Here is an 18022-nt window from a genome sequence, read left to right as displayed (position 1 = left end):
TTTCTTGATCTAAAGAAATCAAGTTTTTTTGTCACTCTCTCAGAAAAGTTGATTTTCCTCAAGAATTACGACTTCCTGGCCAAGAGACTACGCTGCCCTCTGGGGATTCAAATTGTTGCTCACGCTGAGCAGTGAACCTCTTCCTTTCTCTGCTACTGAGCTCTCCGGTTGATCATATCGGCTCTGATACCATGTGAAAATTTCATCTATTGCAATAACTGAAAAATATTCTTCTAACTGTCAAATAGATTATGCAGTTTATTTGCTACGGCAAATATCGAATAAGTTTACTACTACAATTTTCACAATAAATTACTGCGAAAAATAAAATGTTGGAAATAAAGAAATTATAGCACACACAGAAAATATTAACACAGTTATATTTGGACAATTGTCCCCAGAAAAACCTAATGTGGGAAAATCAGTGTAGCAGATGAGGGTTTTCTTATTAATTTTCAATAGCAAATCTGAGTACAAGAATCTAGGAATCTAGACAGAGAAAAATATTGAAAGAAATTTTATAAGAAATTTCTCACTCTCCACAGCAACTTCCTAACCAATAGATGGACCCTCTACCCAAACGTTGGTGCCTCTGCGTCACTCTATGTGCAATGATTGTGCAGTGCTCTTGTGGAATACGCTCTCCCTCGCGATGCCTCTTCCTGAATTCGGAAATCTGCCTTTCAGACTCCTGCTGCTACCCTCTCTCTCACCTGCTACTCACCCTCTAGATCTATCCCCTCTACTGAATCACAGCCACTGAGAAAATCGATCTGCCTGGGCAACTAAGTAACTGCACTGGTGTGTTCTCCATCTACCCATCGACTTCTTCTAATCTTTTTTTGGAGCACCAACGGCCAAGATTAAAACATAATTGATGGCCCAAATTATTTCCCTATCGATCCGTGTGAGTTTCTAGAACATTCACACCATGAGTTAATTAATTTTGATTAATTAATCATATTTCCTAAGTATATTTCCTAAGTTTTGACTTAGGAAATATTAAAAATTGATTAATAAATCTAATTAAGTTGTCTCTAGGTGGAATTTCTAGAAACAATTTCTGGGTATTGGAGAATACATGTATTCTAGCCTCTCCACCAAATCTCGTGGCTAGAACACATCCGATGCTACAAAAACTAACATCTAGCCTCCTGTTCAACTTAAGGAGTGGTGCTGAGAATGGTGAAATCTTCACATGTGGTGATGTCTATCTCATATTGTGTGATTAATGCATTTTGTTATGCATTAATTATGGCTGAGATCATCATGTATTGTAGTACTAGGTTATGGTTAAGGCCAAACTAGTCAACTTTGATATGTAGACTTAATAACCCTTCAAGAGAGTGTACCCTAATTATGTGGGCACATAACCCCTCTTGGAAGGACACCCTAGTTGACTTGTACAAATACACAACTCAAGCCTCATTTATAGCCTCGTCCTGTGTGATCATGTGATCCTGTAATCATTCTTAAGCCTGTGTGCATCAATGTTTTATACAAGTGATAAACCTACTAGCACTATATCTTTGGCATCTTCTTGTTCTATGGCTGTGATTTTCTCTGAGTAGCACATCTTTTGGACATCTCTAGCACACTTGTTCAATGTTGTTTTGTTTTATCCAAGTGTAATTTTTTGTCCTAGGGTTTCCTATTCAAGTTAGGGCTCCCAACAGGAAAGCAATTGAAATTCATGTATTCATACAATAGTATATATTCCTTCATATAATACACCAGTTGTTCAACAGCAACAATAGACATGTAGGAATCATAGCAATATGGTATTCCTCAATTCCACCATAAAACAGGACTGACTGTCCAATTAACCAAGGTTATATACAACCTATACTTCAATACAATACTATAGCAAGTGTAAATAAACCAATTCCAATAATTTGATTATATTCAACTAGCAACTTATTTTACCCTACTATTCTACACAGAACCTGACTAATTTGTTGACTGAAGGAACAATAAATTTGGCTGCTTGCAGCTCAGAAAATCTTGCAACAGTCTGTGGCCCTAGTAGGGTTGAATGCCAGCTCTGTAACAGCCTGATCTCCTTCCCGTTGTCTTCACTGCCTTAAAATTGTCTCCCTGTGGTAGGTCTCAACCCTAAGAGAGTGAAGTCCACTTAACAGAACGGACCCCAAATCACTATCTCAGAAAACAACAAAACTGTCCCAGAATTGCCATCGAATCTGCCTCAGAATGCCACCAAATGACCTCAGAAAATGCCAACAAATTGCCTCAGGTCTATGTCAGGATTTTCGGCCCTACGGCATCCAAAATCTTGCTACGAACCTCGCTGCTTTTTGTTGATTATGAGATTGAATTCCTTAATGAATTGCCTGGAATATACCTGCGATTGTTGCAGAGTTTATGCCCTCAATTGCTTAGTTGTATAGAGAAAACACAAGAGTTTTGTATTCAGACCAGACCAAATTGCTCCAAAGAATATGATGTGCTAGGACAAGGTAAAATCTCCAAGCTTTAAACCAAACCAGAACTACTCCAATGACGTTCTAGAATAAAAAAAGGGTTTCCAGGCAGGGTGGAATTAGCTCCACCGAAACTAGACAAAGGGATTAGATAGGGTGGGATCACCTCCACCGAATCTAATCAAGAATAAAGGGTATAAAACCCTCAAAGCCTCAGCTCAAGAAAACAGAGATATCAAGTCCAAATTGATGATGCTAAATGACTCCAACTCTCCTTTATTTATAGATTTCTTCATGGGGTTTCATTTAATGTGAGGAGTTGTAAGTGCAACCCCCAAATTTGGGTTTTTTGCCCCAATCGACCCAAAATCTACGCAATGTTGCCCCAAACATTGGATAATTTGGGTTTTCCTGCTTTATCAAGACTATAACCTACGGGGTTGGAGAGGCTAATTTGTCCACCCAGGGAATTAATCCATTCGGAACATTACAGCCCCACCTTACCAACATTGCTTATCCTCAAGCAATGGCATGTCTGGGTGCTGCATAATTTCCTATTCAACTTCCAAGAATGAGAAACTTCCACCCATCCTCACAGCTGCCTTTTCGAACATACCAACATTCCCCTTTTCTGCTTGCAGCAAAATAACCATACTGTTGGTTGAAGTTGTCATTATGCAATAGTTGTTGTTTGCACATTCCAATTTATAGGTGAATAACATACAGTTGTGTGCTATTGCTGAAATAAATTTCACCTTAGACGAAACTCCTCTAGGTATAGAAACCATAGTTTTAAAACTCAGACTTGGACTCGGACTAGTTGATTCCAATGACTCGCTCTTTGTAAAAAGTACATTAAATATTTTTAATTTTAATAAAAAATCATATTTTTATAGATTTTCATTCATGTTCCCAAACTCAAAGCATTAGAATAATAGAGAGAAGACAACACTTGATTAAAGCATGCTCATGAATATATCTATTATTTAAGAAGGGCACCGAGTGCACTGTCCAATACACGTAATATATACAGATCAGAACAAAAACACATAACCAATGCTGCTCCAAAAACCAACACCGACTGCTCACAAATGCTCATATAAATGCAATGAGATAGTTGTTATGAGGGAGTTGGGTCACCTTTATATGCATGGGAGAAGGCTAGAGGTGCTAGGAAATAATTTAAACAAAAAAAAAAATTGATTTCAAGTACGCTCAACCCGCGTTTTTTCCCGCTGCCAAGACCAACTGGTTTAAGTCGAGCTCAGTCGGTCCGGCCGGTCCATTACCAAATCAGCTGAATAGGTGACCAACTCGACCAGTTCGGTAACGGACCAGTCGCCGAACCAAATAATTGACCTAGTCGGTCTGGGCAAGGGTATGGCTCGGTCAACCAGGCCGATTCCGAGTCAAACCGGCCTATTTTTAAAACTATGATAGAAACACCCTTCCATAGTTCCAAAAATAAGTTGTGGACGGTTGATCGATTTGCTGGAGGTAATAAGCTCACAGTAGTTTCCATAATTTTCCCTTGTTTTACTGTTGCCTTCATATTTCTTGAAGGTGACCTTTTTCACTCTTGTTCTCTTCACATAATTTCATTCTTGTATAAGTAAAGAACCAATCAATCTTTGTACGATCAACCGAAACCTTGGAAGCTAAGTCACAGGACACGTCCCTCAAGGTCTTGTGTCCCATATTTCACGTGTCAGACACGAAACATGCCCTAAAACGTGTCGAAAACGTTTTTCTTCGTGTCCTCCAATCGAGACACATGTTTTGGATGTGGCAAAAATGTGCCCTAACGTTTTTGGTTCTTAGGACGTGTGTCCCATGAAAAGTGACATTTAAAACCTGCAACATGGTTTATTTTTGGGTTTTTTTCTATGTTACCGCATCCGTCAAGCCTGATGGCTAGATCTGCGGATCCCCGGATCAGAGACGGATCCGGATCCGTAGAGATCCGCCCGTCTTCTCTCCGTGTGTAAATACCGTATGTTGGCAAAAATTTCTCTCGGTGGGTAAAAAACTGTAATTCAGCACAAAATTTCTAAACAGAAATATCAACGCAAGTCAATTTCGAATGTTAAGAAATGGATTAAAAATCCCAACGCGAAAATAAACTGAGTTGTTGGACGTCATAAAATTTATTATTTTTACATTGAAATGTATTATTTTTAATACAATATATTATAAACTTTAATTCAAGTGAATGAAGCTAATGGTAAGAACGAGCGGATATGAAGTCCGAGAGGGAGTTGGCGGGCCACAATTTATTATTTCTATGTTGACCGTATTATAAACTTTAATACAAAGATATATTATAAACTTTATATTATTTAATACAAATACATATTATAAACTTTATATTATTTAATACAAATATATATTATAAACTTTAATACAAAGAGATATTATAAACTTTATATTATTTAATACAAATACATATTATAAACTTTAATACAAAGATATATTATAAACTTTATATTATTTAATACAAATACATATTATAAACTTTAATACATGTGACGTCAAGATTATAATCTACTCGTATTTATTTAGAAGATATTTTATTTAAAGTTTAAAAAGTAAGTTTATATTTTAATAAATTTTCAAGTTTAAAAATAGTTTTTCTAAAATAAGTTTAATAATTTGCTTAATATAAATAATTATAACTAATAATTAATGTTTAAATATTTATAAACGATGCATTAATTATATTATGATTAACTTAATAATTATTTTTAAAGTATTATATTGAATTGATATATTTAAAAATTTCCATATGTTTTTTTTATTTTTATATAAATTTAATTAATACTTATAAATGATACGTTAGGAATTACTTATATAATAATTATTTATTGTATATAAAAATTACATATTGAAAAATTATGTATTTAATTTTATATTTATATAAATTTTAATTTTAAAAATTATAAAATATTTTATATTTGCTTGTACTTGCCGTTTCCGGATCGTGACTTTTCAAAAAACTGGCGGATCTGTATCCGAATCCGGATCCGTATCCGTATCCGAATCCGTATCCTGGTAACTTAGGTTTTTTTATATTTGTTTGCCACCAAAGTCTAGTTTGCTCGCCATCGAAATCAAATTTGTTGTGCAGTGTGAGGAATTCCATCAGATTCGAGCTCAAAGCTCACAACTTCACATCGACCAAGACTTGGAGACGCAGGAGATGAGCATTCGCGTGCTTTGCTGAGAGTTTGGAGCACTTAAATTTCTTGTAAGTTGTGTTATAGCCTACGTAACTTAACTTAATTATACACGAGTGACCACGTATAGATCGTGTGTTGAAATAAAAATCCCAACTCATCGTCATGTGCTCATTGCTCACTACACCTTCGAGGTCTAAAGGGAGGTAAAGCTCGATTAACGCTCTGGTCAACAATGAAGTTTGAACACTTTTACATTTATAGTTCATAAACTACCTTATGTGAAGTTTGAACATGATCTTGTTTGAACTTAATAACAAAAATTATAACATGAGCAATGAACATTGAACTATGAACATCATTGATGTAGTAAATTAATAAACTAACTAGTAAATTACTAAATAGTAAATATTGTATACTAAATACTAAATAGATATCATCATGATTCATATCTATATGGATCAAGCACTATATTTCAGTGTTTTAATATATATATATATATATATAAAACGTGTCTTTCGTGTCCTGTTTCTCAGGTCGTTGTGTCTCGTGTTGAATATTCGTATTTAAGTGTCCTTTGTGTCTCGTGTCCTCATGTCATGTGACTTAGCTTGGAAGCAACTGAACAGGGACATTGTCCTGCAATCTTAGGATCATTGAAGCAAGGCAAGAATGTTTTGGCAGCCTATAATATAATAATAGGTTTTTCTAGTTTTAGAAGAAAACTGATATGAAAAACTTTTCATTCTAATGGACCATATTTTTTGTCTCCATAGCATTTGTTATCCCAAGATAAATTGCAGCACATCAAATTGCAGCAGCATTGTAGGTATTGAATGCAATATAACAGAGGTTGGCACATTGTTGAGGGGTATGAGACCCTCTTGGAAAATCAGCAGCCTTTGCTACCCAATCCTGTAAGTAGCGACTCTTACACAAGACAGGGAATTTATGCAGATAAAATTTTGCATTTTTCACCTTTACAACAATGCTATTTACCATTTTTGTTCCCATATACCTTTTGGTACTTCTTACAACCAATAAGTCTTGTGCCTTTCCCTTTTATAGGACTGTCATGAACTTCAAGGGAATTTTCTGCTGCAATATGTTTTTCTATCTGGTCTTTATCATTAGTTATTAACCTGCTCTGCTCCATGTTTGTGCAATCCTTGTCTTGAAGGTGAGACTCTTGTGTGACTTCAGCTGGTTTGCTGGGTGTGGTCCTGAAGAGCCTTTTCCCGAGTGTAGATTCAAGAACAAAATATATCTAGTCTTCAAAAAAAATGATCCCATCTTCTTCCTTGTACCTATCATCATGGATGAGTCCTTCGAAAAATTTGCAGGCAAACTTATTTTTGGAGTACACTAAGAAGTGAGCTCTCCAATCTCTCATAAGCATGCATATGTCAGGCCCAACGTCCTTCTTCACACCAAGCTTTCTTCCCACATTCTCAATTTTGTTTGAAGCATCAAGGTCTTTGCTTTCAGCATTTACCAAACCAGCGACCTGCAAAAATGTTTGATACCTCCTTGAAAGAAGGGTCAGAGTTCTGGACATTCCGATTTTCTTCTTCAGTGTTTTCTATGTCATTTAATACTTCTAAGTCACTCTACATCTTGACAGTCTTCAGCAACTTGGCCTTTAGCATCAGGCATTCACACCACCACGAGACCCATGAGACCCATTATTGTGCCCCAAACCCAAAATTGGGGTCCACAGGATGATTATGACAGAGATTTAGGGGCCAACCCCTAGAAGTTTATTTTAGAGGGCTTCTACACAAGTCAAGGCACCATTTATCCTCAATGCAAACCCTAGGAGGGCTCATGCTAGCATGACGTCATCTTTCTATCTACTTCACCTCACACATGTGGCTTATGTTAGTTTTATTTCACGAGATACTAGGTCGGCCTGTGACCTAGCACACTTTTCTTATGTTTTAGAGGGGCTTGTAGGCAAAAAGGGAATTCAGCCTCCTCAAATTAATAGAGGAGGCCTCATTGTAACTTATCATCATCACATCTTTGTATTTTCGGCCTCATTAGTTGAAATTGGACTTGTTCTCTTGTGGATGATTTGGAAGTTGTGGATGCATTTTGATATTTGGAGTTGATTTTGCTCATCTTTGGAGCTATTCTTTGGTCAAATGGATGGAAGTCTTGCATGTTATCTTGTAAGTGCATTTTATTGTTGAAAATTCATTTCTCTATATTTAATGTATCAAATTATTGATTCTAGGTTATGATAAATTGAGCCCTAATTTTTTGAAAATAAATTGAATGCTATCTAGATGAATATTGCATGCAATACTCATACATAACATGTAATGAATTGCCCTAGTGGTGAACTCCTAGAAGCTCTCCCATAAAAAACCATTTCTCCAATGCATAGGTAAATGCCTGAAATCCTAAGTAACCGGATTCGTCCATATAGCCCGGCGAACCGAAATCCTGCGTGTCCGATACGATTCACCCAAAAATCGAATCCTAAACTCGGATTCTTCGTGTCCTATTAGGATTCGTCGAATCCTGTACGAATCCCGATTTTGGCCAGCGAATCACCATTCCAGGATTCGTATCCCAGAAAAGTGACTGTCGCGGGTTAAAAAAGGCTGCATTTCTTCATTGCATTCACGTTGTTTATCATTTGGGTCTGCATTGTTTGAGCTGTTTGCAAGGAGAGAGGGGTTTGGAGCAAGGAGCTAAGGGAGTAGAGTGTTCAGCAAGGAGATTCAAGCACCAGGTAAGTGCATTTCAACTCCATTTTTTTGCATTTCTTATTCTATTACAGCAGTTTGTATATGATTTTTTGTTTACAAATTTGTGCATGTTTTGTTCATTTATTTTACAGTATTCATGGCTCAATCAAAGGCAGCAGTTAGGGGGCAAAGGAAGGGCAAGAATGTCTCCATTGGAGATGCCCCTCCTCCCCCAATATCATCAGAGTCTGCTGCAAGTAATGTTGATGGAAGAGGAGGACCTAGAGACAACATTGATAAATATCCATTGTGGAAATATGTCACAAGAGAGGATGGGACAAGCACCAAGGGGAAGGGAGGAGGCAGTGTGCAATGGAGCTGCAACTTTTGTCACATTGCTTTCAAAAGCACATATTTCCGTGTGAAAAAACATTTGTTGGCTTTATCGGGTTGTGGCATTGGAGAGAAAAGAATTGGAAAAGGAGTCCACTGTTGGTATGGAAAATGTGGCTTCAAAATCAAGAAAACCCAAGAAGGAAGACCCCCTTTCCATTTTCCAAGGCATTAAATTTCGGTGTCCTTGGAAACTTCATGGCTAATCTATTTCATCCTTAGACTCCATTCTCCCAAGGAACAAGGGACTGATCTACTTAGTTAGTGACCACATATTTTTCTTATCCATATTTTCTCTCTTCTAAATTTAAACCATGTATTTGCCACAAAATCTATTCCTTTGGTGGGCATCCACTTCAATGTTGTCCATAAACTTTCTTGCCCTAGTTCTTTGCCCTAAGAGGGAAACCCTAGTTTTGTCTTTCTTCAACATGGGGGTTTCCTTGAAGGTTTCATGAGCCTTGGTCTTGCTAATTCACGTCATTGGAAACCTTTTCTTTCAGTCTTGACCTGTGGATACTCCAACACTCTTCAAATCTACAAAATCCTAGTTCTTGTACCTTTCCTTCTCAGTCTCTTCATAGAAAGTGAATTAGCTCCATTGGAGCCTTGTACCAATGTTGTGCCTTTCTTGTTCAAGACCTAGTCAACTTACTTTGTATTACACTTAGAACATTTACCATAGGTGACCTTTATCACATATTGGGACTCCTCCCATCAGTGAAAATCTGTAAAGAGAAAGGGGTTTTGGCTGTGGTGACAATGAGCCACTACCCCATTGTTGTCTCTTGGTCTAGTTTACACCTTGTAGGGTTTCCCTCTCCAAAGTCTGCCAGATTTTGCGGAAACACAACCAATTGCTCACAGGCTAGCAAGGTGAGCCAGCTCTGATACCACTGTATTATTCTAGAATCTAGGGTAATTTTTCATCCTAGGCTATCCTATTCAAGTTAGGGCTCCCAACAGGAAAGCAATAGAAATTCATGCATTCATACAATAGCAGATATTCCTTCACATAATACACCAGTTATTCAACAGCAACAATAGACATGTACGAATGATAGCAATCTGTTATTCCTCAATTCCACCATCTGACTGTCCAATTAACCAGGGTTGTATACAGCCATATTTCAATACAATACTGTAGCAAGTGTAAATAAACCATTTCCAATAATTTGACTGAATTCAGCTCGCAGCTTATTTTACCCTACTTTTCTAAACAGAACCTGACTAATTTGCTGACTGAGTGAACAATAAATTTGGTTGCCTGCAGCTCAAAAAGTCTTGTAACACTTTGTGGCCCTAAGAGGGCCGAATGCCATCTCTGTAACAGTCTGATCTCCTTCCTGTTGTCTTCATTGTCTTAGAATTATGTCTCCCCATGGTAGTTCGCAGCCCTAAAAGGGCCAACTCCCCTAAACAGAACGAACCCCAAATCACTATCTCAGAAACCACCGAAACTGTCCAATAATTGCCACCGAATCTGCCTCAAAATGCCATCAAATGACCTCAAAAAATGCCAGCAAAATGCCTCAGATCTGTGTCGGAATTTTCAGCCCTACAGCCTTCGGCTGCGGCCTCCAAAATCTTGCTACAAACCACGCCACTTTTTGCCGATTATGAGGCTGAATTCCTTAATGAATTGCCTGGAAAATACCTGTTATGGCTGCACAGAGTTTCTGCCCTCAATTGCTTACTTGTATAGAGAAAACATAAGAGTTATGTCTTTAGACTTGACCAAATCACTCCAAAGAATATGTTGTGCTGGACAAGGTAAAATCTTCAAGCCTTAAACCAAAGCAGAACTGCTCCAGTGACCTGTTCCAGAAGTTAGAACAACAAAAAGGGTGTCTAGGTAGGGTGGGATCAGCTCCACCGAAACAAGACAAAGGGATTAGATAGAGTGGTATCCCCTCCACTGAAGCTAATCAAGAAGAAAGGGTATCAAATCCTCAGAGCCTCAGCTCAAGAAAACAGAGATATCAAGTCCAAATTGATAATGCTAAATGGCTCCAACTCTCCTTTATTTATAGATTTCTCCATGGGGTTTCAACTAATCTGAGGGGTTGTAAGTGCAACCCCCAAATTTGGGCCTTTTTGCCCCAGCCTACCCAAAATCTACCCAATGTTGCCCCAAACATTAAGTAATTTGGGTTTTCCCCCTTTATCAAGACTAAATCCTACGGGGTTGGATAGGCTATTCTGTCCTCCCGTGGGCAATTAATCCATTGGGAACATTACATGTTTTCTCCTTTATTTTTGCAGGTTTTTGGTTTGGTTGTTTGGTCCCATTCAGTCCCCTCTTTCTTTTATGATCTCAACAAAAGTTGCTACGACAAAGGTACCAAAGAGTGCCAAAGACCAACATGAATTAAAAAATACTTTGATTCAGTGGATCAATCAGAGTGCCCCCATCCAATGGAGCACTTCAGAACTTACTCATCCAGTTCAATAGAGTAGAGTACTCCAGCCCAACAAAACAGTGCAGCACAATGTTTCTCTGCTTCAACAGAGAACCAGGTATTGAAAATTATCACCACTTTGGCAGTCGATCCTGATTCCTTTCACAAGATCCCTGAGTTTGCAATCGAGTCTGAGTCATTCCTTCCCTTCATTATGCATCCTCATATTTTTATAGAGTGCCCACAAAATATGTGTTCTTCCAGTAACTAATTTAATGTTCTGTTTCTGCTGATGTCTAGTAGCGAACATAATCATTCTATGTTAAGGAAGTCGAGCACCAGACTGTTTGGGTCATAGAAAAACTCATTTCGTTTAGACAAATAAGGAGAATAGCTGAGCCAAGGTTGACAAATGAAGCGAGCAGTTGAGCAGAATTTAAAAGAGGGAGGAATATAAGGGGCCATGGATCAAAGAAACAATTCCCTACATCAAAAGACCAAATAAACTTTATAGCTCTCCCCATCTAGATTTAGATAATGTTTAATCTTTACAAAAATTGGTGTTCATTGACCAAAAGAAATCAAAACTAAAAGAGAACATCCTTTTATATGCCAAGTTGAAATATTGAAAATTCCAGAAAATGGTTTTTTTAGCGGTTAGGCAATGGTGATAATCACATGCATTAACTGTGTCCTTCAACTCAAACTCTACTTCATAACTAATCTTTGAGCTTCTGCATTAAATTATATATGATGGATATTGTTATGCAATAACCAAAAAGGCACAATTGGGCTCAGTCACATGTGACCAAATAACAACTATTATGTAGATTGGAAATAGTACGGAATTCAAAAAAATTTAATAACCCTCATATAAACTTCCCATGATGCCCAGAAAGTTACGTTGTGCCAAATTAAATTAGGCATAGCATTGGGGCATAAAAATCATGTAACCAGAGCCATATACCAATACCTGAGATAGAATGACTAGCTGTTCACCGTGCTTTTTGGGTGTTGCTCTGAGAGCATGCTCACACAGTCGACGTGGTGAAGTGTTGTACCAGTCATCTCCATATTCATGAAGATAGGGCTGAGTCAATGGAGTAAAAACCAAACCAGCAAAAATGAAATAGCTTGGTAACTTGTCAAACTGATGAACTGGAACCAATGTTTGCAGCTGACATCATATAAAAATCAATTAAAAGGAGAATTAGAGCAACTTCAAAGAAATTATAGTTTCCAAATAAACTAAAATCAAATTCTAGAAAATAAAGTCAACACTTAACACGATACACGATAAATTACAACTCGGAACATAGAACATGTAGTCTTAAGATAAAATTATAATTTCCAAGTAAATAAAATCAAATTCTAGGAAATAAACTTTAAAGTCAATCACTTAACACGACATAGTAAATTACACGGAGGAGCATATAGTATCCAAAAGAAATAGTATCCAAAAACAACAAGAAGGATTGGAGAAAAAGAGTTATCTCTTACAAATCAAGCACCATGCGCCACTCCTACAATATGCTACAATCCAATATCACCAAAACTCCCTATTTGAAGAATCGATACATCAAGAAGAAAATCGAGAACGACTTATCAAAGAAACACAAAGAAAATTCTCACCTAAAGAAACTTAACTAGACATTACTTTCACAAATCAACGATTTAAAAGATGAGAAGCAATACAATCGGGAGAATCAAGATTTCAAAAAGAAACTCGATCAGAACTTATGAGGAAATAACAACGAAATTTCTTGCCTATGGAATTATAAGCAAAGCTTACTTACACAAATTGAGAAGTTAAAGAATGAGAGGTCACAACAGGAAAAGCTTGAGAAAGTTACCAATGAGGAACAATTTATCAATAAAGAAACAATGAATGATCCCGTTAAATTATAAGAGTCATTAGATGTAAAAATCCAAACTCTTAGAGAGGAATTAATACAGATCCAATTAACATCAAAATCAAACAGATGCTTATATTGAAATATTATCAACCAATAAATCACCAAAAGTATCAAATGATGAATGTTTCAGAAACAAGACACAAGGATACCCTATCGTCAGCCTAACCACAATAATCATCATATCATTCAATGAATCAACCAAAGACAACATCAAGATTAAAAAAAAACTAAATTAAATGATTATTCTAGTAATTTGGAAGGAAGCTCGATTGTGAAATCTTATAATCCCATAAATCATAGAAGTCACTGCCACACAATTCTGCAAAAAAATGAATTAGGGTAGTCTAACCTTTTTACAATTTAATAATTAGGCCCAACACCTCGTCACTAATATTGTCTCATGTCTTCAACCCTCACAAATTCAAGAATGGAGAATCATGAAAGGACATGGCAGTTTAGAATCTAGATTGAAGATGTAGTTTTTTTCATAAAATGCTTTTACAGTTTCTAGAATGGATAATATATAAAGGCATTGCAAGCTGCAATGAATATGTAGCCTTTTTCATACAATGATTTGAGGACAACGCATCTTGGAAGGGAGAGGCAATGTAGTGAATATAAAATAGATAAATAAAACTACATCAGAATAATAATAATAATAATAACAAGGGACATAACCTAACTAACAGAGACAAGCATTCTACCTTCATGACCAGTGAAAACATATAAGTATATTGTTACAAGGCATTGTATCAATCATCTCACCTATTTGTTTATCAATTATATGATTATAATTTATTATCCTTTATGGATGTCAAATATGTTACATTCCCACGTTGGATAATTTTGTGCATATATACCAATATCACATGGTTTAGATTCAAGTTTGAATTCTGTAACAATGAAGTTCAATTTGAATTTAGCGATGAGGTTTGGATAAGGTTTACCATTAAGTTCAATTATATGCATATTTCAATATATAAAAATAATAATAAATATATATATATATATATATATATATATATTAGCATAGATCCACCTTAAACTCGAATCTGTCAAGCACCAAAAGGGATCAAATTTCTTAAGCTGTAAAATTCTTATCGTTTAATTCTATGCCATGTATTAATTCCTTCATATTAAATGATTTTAAAAAAAAATACAATTAATACCTTAAGAAATTTGTCCCTCTCTAGGATTGACAGATCCGAGTTTAAGATGGATCTATGTCAATTTATTTTTGCGATGTTGTTGTGTACATATGTACCATATTTTAAAAATCAGCCAGTCTGAATCAGTAATCGATCAAACCAGTTGGTAGAACAAGCCTGGGTAATGAACTGGTAGAAAACATGATTGGTGGACCGGTTTGGTACCTAACCTATACAAACCGGCCCAACCGGTCGATCAGATCTCACATGTGTAGGGGGAGTCTGGGACACAAAATGGTTGTCTTTCAGGTGGTTTTGTAGGAAATAGTGGTTGTTTCCATCCCAAAACAATCCCCCTTGGCTATAAAACCAACCCTCTCCCTCCTAAACCCTAAACCTAAAGAAAAAACCTAACGCAGCTCTAGCAATGTCGGCAATAAATGGTAATGTTATATTATTAATTTAAAAGTTGAAATTTCCTTTTATCTTTCCTTTTTATCCTTTTACTTAAATTTAACATTACCATCAATTGCTTCAGGAAGTTGATGTTTGAGAGTGGTTCCAACCTAAGTCAGCGCGTTCGTGTTCGTATTCGAGTTCGAAGACTTGGAAATTCAAATAAAGTTCGACAATAGAAATTTTGGTGATAAAATTCGTCATACTAGAAATTTGGAAAAAAAAAATATTTTATATATATATATATATATATATATATAACTGTAACAGAAGATACTTAATTAAATATCCATACTAAAGGGACTTACGGGTGCAAGATAGAAAATCGTTAAAATAAATCAAAATGAGCAAGAGAGAAAATTGTTCTAGTCCAAAATGGTTATTGGACAGAAATTGTTACTTATTATTGGATTGATCATTCCAAGAGGCGAATCATTATTGGTTTGATATGAAATTATTTATTTTGCATTGGAGTTAGTGTTTAAATTATTACTTAGTTAATACTCATCTGGCAAGATACTAATTACCTTTACCAAATTTCTTATAGCGATATTATAATTCCACGTATAATGAAAGCAAACAAATTATTTTATTGTTTTATTTGAAATTGAAGATGGTCACGTAGGCGACACGGGTCGAGTGTGGACGCAAGCGACACTGTGGCAGGAGTGGAGAGCCGAGCGTGAGCCTTGACGCGTCGCAACTTTAGGTTTTTAATTTTTATTTTTTAAAATTATAAATCGCCAAAATAACTGGAACCTGTGGTTGAATTTTATTGAATATAAGGAAAAAAATATTTTGTTCGATTTCTTGATCATGTTCGGCTTCCAATTCAATTCGTGTTCAAGTTCACTTTTATGTTCGGTGAACCAAAACGAACAAATTCGAATTGCATTTAAGTTCAGCGAACTTCGAATTTGAAAGATTTTGTTCGCCAAACATCGTGACTTAGGTTCCAACCTTATCAGCCTGCATATGGACAAAGTAGAATTTCAAATGCAACTCAAAATTCAGTAGACTTAAAAGTTTCAAGGATTTTAGGACTAGTAGGCTCGCAACATTTTCATTGAATTCTATCCAATGTTTTTAAAAACGGAACCGGTGACCGGACCGGTCCACCTAATGAACCGGTTTACCGACCGGAACCGGTCTAACCAGGACTGGTTTGGTCTAAACGAACCGGTTTTAGAAAAATACATTAAATAATTATTTTTTAATGAAAAAAACTATTTTTAAGATTTAAAAGCATGATTCCAAGCCAATAGAGACAAAATATGCAAAGATTGCTCATTTATATACCATGTAAAGGTGAATATATCAAAATGGCACCGAGTGTAATACATATCATCAACAAAATACATAAGCAATGAGGCTCTAAATGGCCTCTAGAGGTGCAAAAACAAAGCCTACAAACTATGGGGCCAGTGGCCTACTACAAGACTTCAGTCTAGACTCTACATATATGATAATAGTAATACTATAATAGTGATCAACATTATCACTTGAAGTTGAAACTTCTCATGAGTCTCAGTCATCATGATCAAACTCAGTTGGTTGAGTCTCAACTCCCAAACTTTGCAGTCACAAACCTCTCTATTGGTTCAGTGACTTGAGTCTCAAACTTCTGAAGGTATTCTGCCCTAATATGCCCTATTATTTCATTTGGTGCTCCACATGGCTTTACATGGCCTCCTATCCCAGCCAAGTGTTGCTTGAACCTGTTAATACCCCCTCCTTGAATGGATTTTTGGCAATATTTGCAGATCATTTTGCCATCAATCATATCACAATGAGCCCATGCAGTATCTCTGGCTTTTGGAGGCATGATGACTCCCTGGATGGTAGATCATAGAAGTGAGAAGTTTATAACACATAAAAAAAAATTAATTCATGGACAACAATCAAATAAGGAATTTTCAAGTGCAAATCCTTACCTGGAAATGCAAACTAGCTTCCTTAGCCTCCTCTTGAAAATGGCAACTCCACTGACAGCTACACACTATCTCCAAAATAGCTCCAACTCCAACTCCAAGATGACTACTTCAGCAAATGCCAAAAACTCAACACTCTCCAAGCTCACAAACACTCACAAACACTCCAAAACAGTTGTGTGAGACAAATGAGAGTGAGAGGGGCCTCTTAAAGGCTTGGAGAGGGTGTTTTTGGAGGGAAAACACCCTTAGTTTCCCCCCAAAACCCCTAAAACACAGTCCGCATACACTTTTTGCATTACACGGTGGGCATGCCTCTAACCGGCCGGTTTAGGATGGAACCGGCCGGTTTGATACAAAACCGGCCGGTTCCGTCCTAAACCGGCCAGTTAGCACCAGTTTAGGGCAAATTTTAGTGAAATGGGCGATTGAACCAGGTTTTTTTGCCGGTTTAGACCGGCGCCCTTGCTAACCGACCGGTTAGACCGGTAACCGGTTTTCAAAAACGGTTTTGAAAACTATGATTCTATCATGTATGAGGGTATGGGATTGGCATTTAATCAAGAGCCTGAAGCCCTTTATGTACCTTGATGTTGGTAGTATTGATTGTTGAACTTCTCTAATGTTGGTGGTATTATTGTCGAACACCTCTACCATGGCCTTAACAAAAATATACCTTTCACTCAAACCAAAATAATTGATTAGGCATGTTAAGCTTTTTCTACCATATTATAAGGTTGATGAGATGAACCCTTCACTCAAATCAAATAATGATTGGTTAGGCATGTTAAGCCTTTTCTACAATATTATAAGATTGAGGAGATGAACCCTTCATTCAAACCAAAAACATTGATTAGGCATGTTAAGCTTTTTCAATTTTTACCATATTATAAGGTTGAGGAATCCGAGTCTGAAGACCTTGAGCCAGATGATGTTTATGTACTTCTTGTTGATGATCCCATTTAAGTACATGTTGATCAATGATTTGTAGTAGACCAATGGCCCAATATTTAGAGCCTCATCGATTATGTATTTTGTTGTTGATATGTGTTGCACTCAATGCCATTTTGATATATTCACCCTCACATTGTATATACATGAGCAAACTTTGCATTTTTTGTCTCAAATGATTTGTGTTATTTGAGTTAACATGTTCTTTGCTTAGGTTAGTTACTTCATTAGCCCACTATCAATTCCATTAGACCATTAGCAATCACATTAACCATCACTATAGGACGGTAACTAATGAAAGAACATTAAATGTAAATGCTGAATACAAGCCAGGACAAGAGAACACAAAGAAGTGGCTCAAGCCAGGGAAAAACCCCAAGATGGGGAAAACCCTTGATCAAATCTTCTTATTATTAATATCAAATATTCAGCAAAGAGAGTACAATAATTCAAAGTGACTTGCCGATTTGAGCCCTCTTAGGGTGATGACATACTACAGAGGTTACCTA

General features: G+C 36.5%; 1 protein-coding gene across 1 annotated transcript in view; it reads right to left on the bottom strand.

The window, feature by feature from the left end:
* The window catches only part of LOC149262244 (protease Do-like 10, mitochondrial), a 176195-nt gene that overhangs the window by 72767 nt on the left and 85406 nt on the right, over positions 1-18022 (bottom strand). The window contains exon 6 of the mRNA XM_089423761.1: positions 12085-12288. Coding sequence (XP_089279887.1) covers positions 12085-12288 — 204 coding nt within the window. The remainder of the gene's footprint in view (positions 1-12084; positions 12289-18022) is intronic.

This window comes from Pinus tabuliformis, chromosome 6 (assembly GCF_031772625.1).
Source record: "Pinus tabuliformis cultivar Carrire ecotype Pingquan chromosome 6, CPIR1, whole genome shotgun sequence".
Classification (NCBI taxonomy): Eukaryota; Viridiplantae; Streptophyta; class Pinopsida; order Pinales; family Pinaceae; genus Pinus; species Pinus tabuliformis.
Note: the sequence above shows the minus strand (reverse complement) of the source record. Positions and strands in the feature narration are given on the sequence as shown.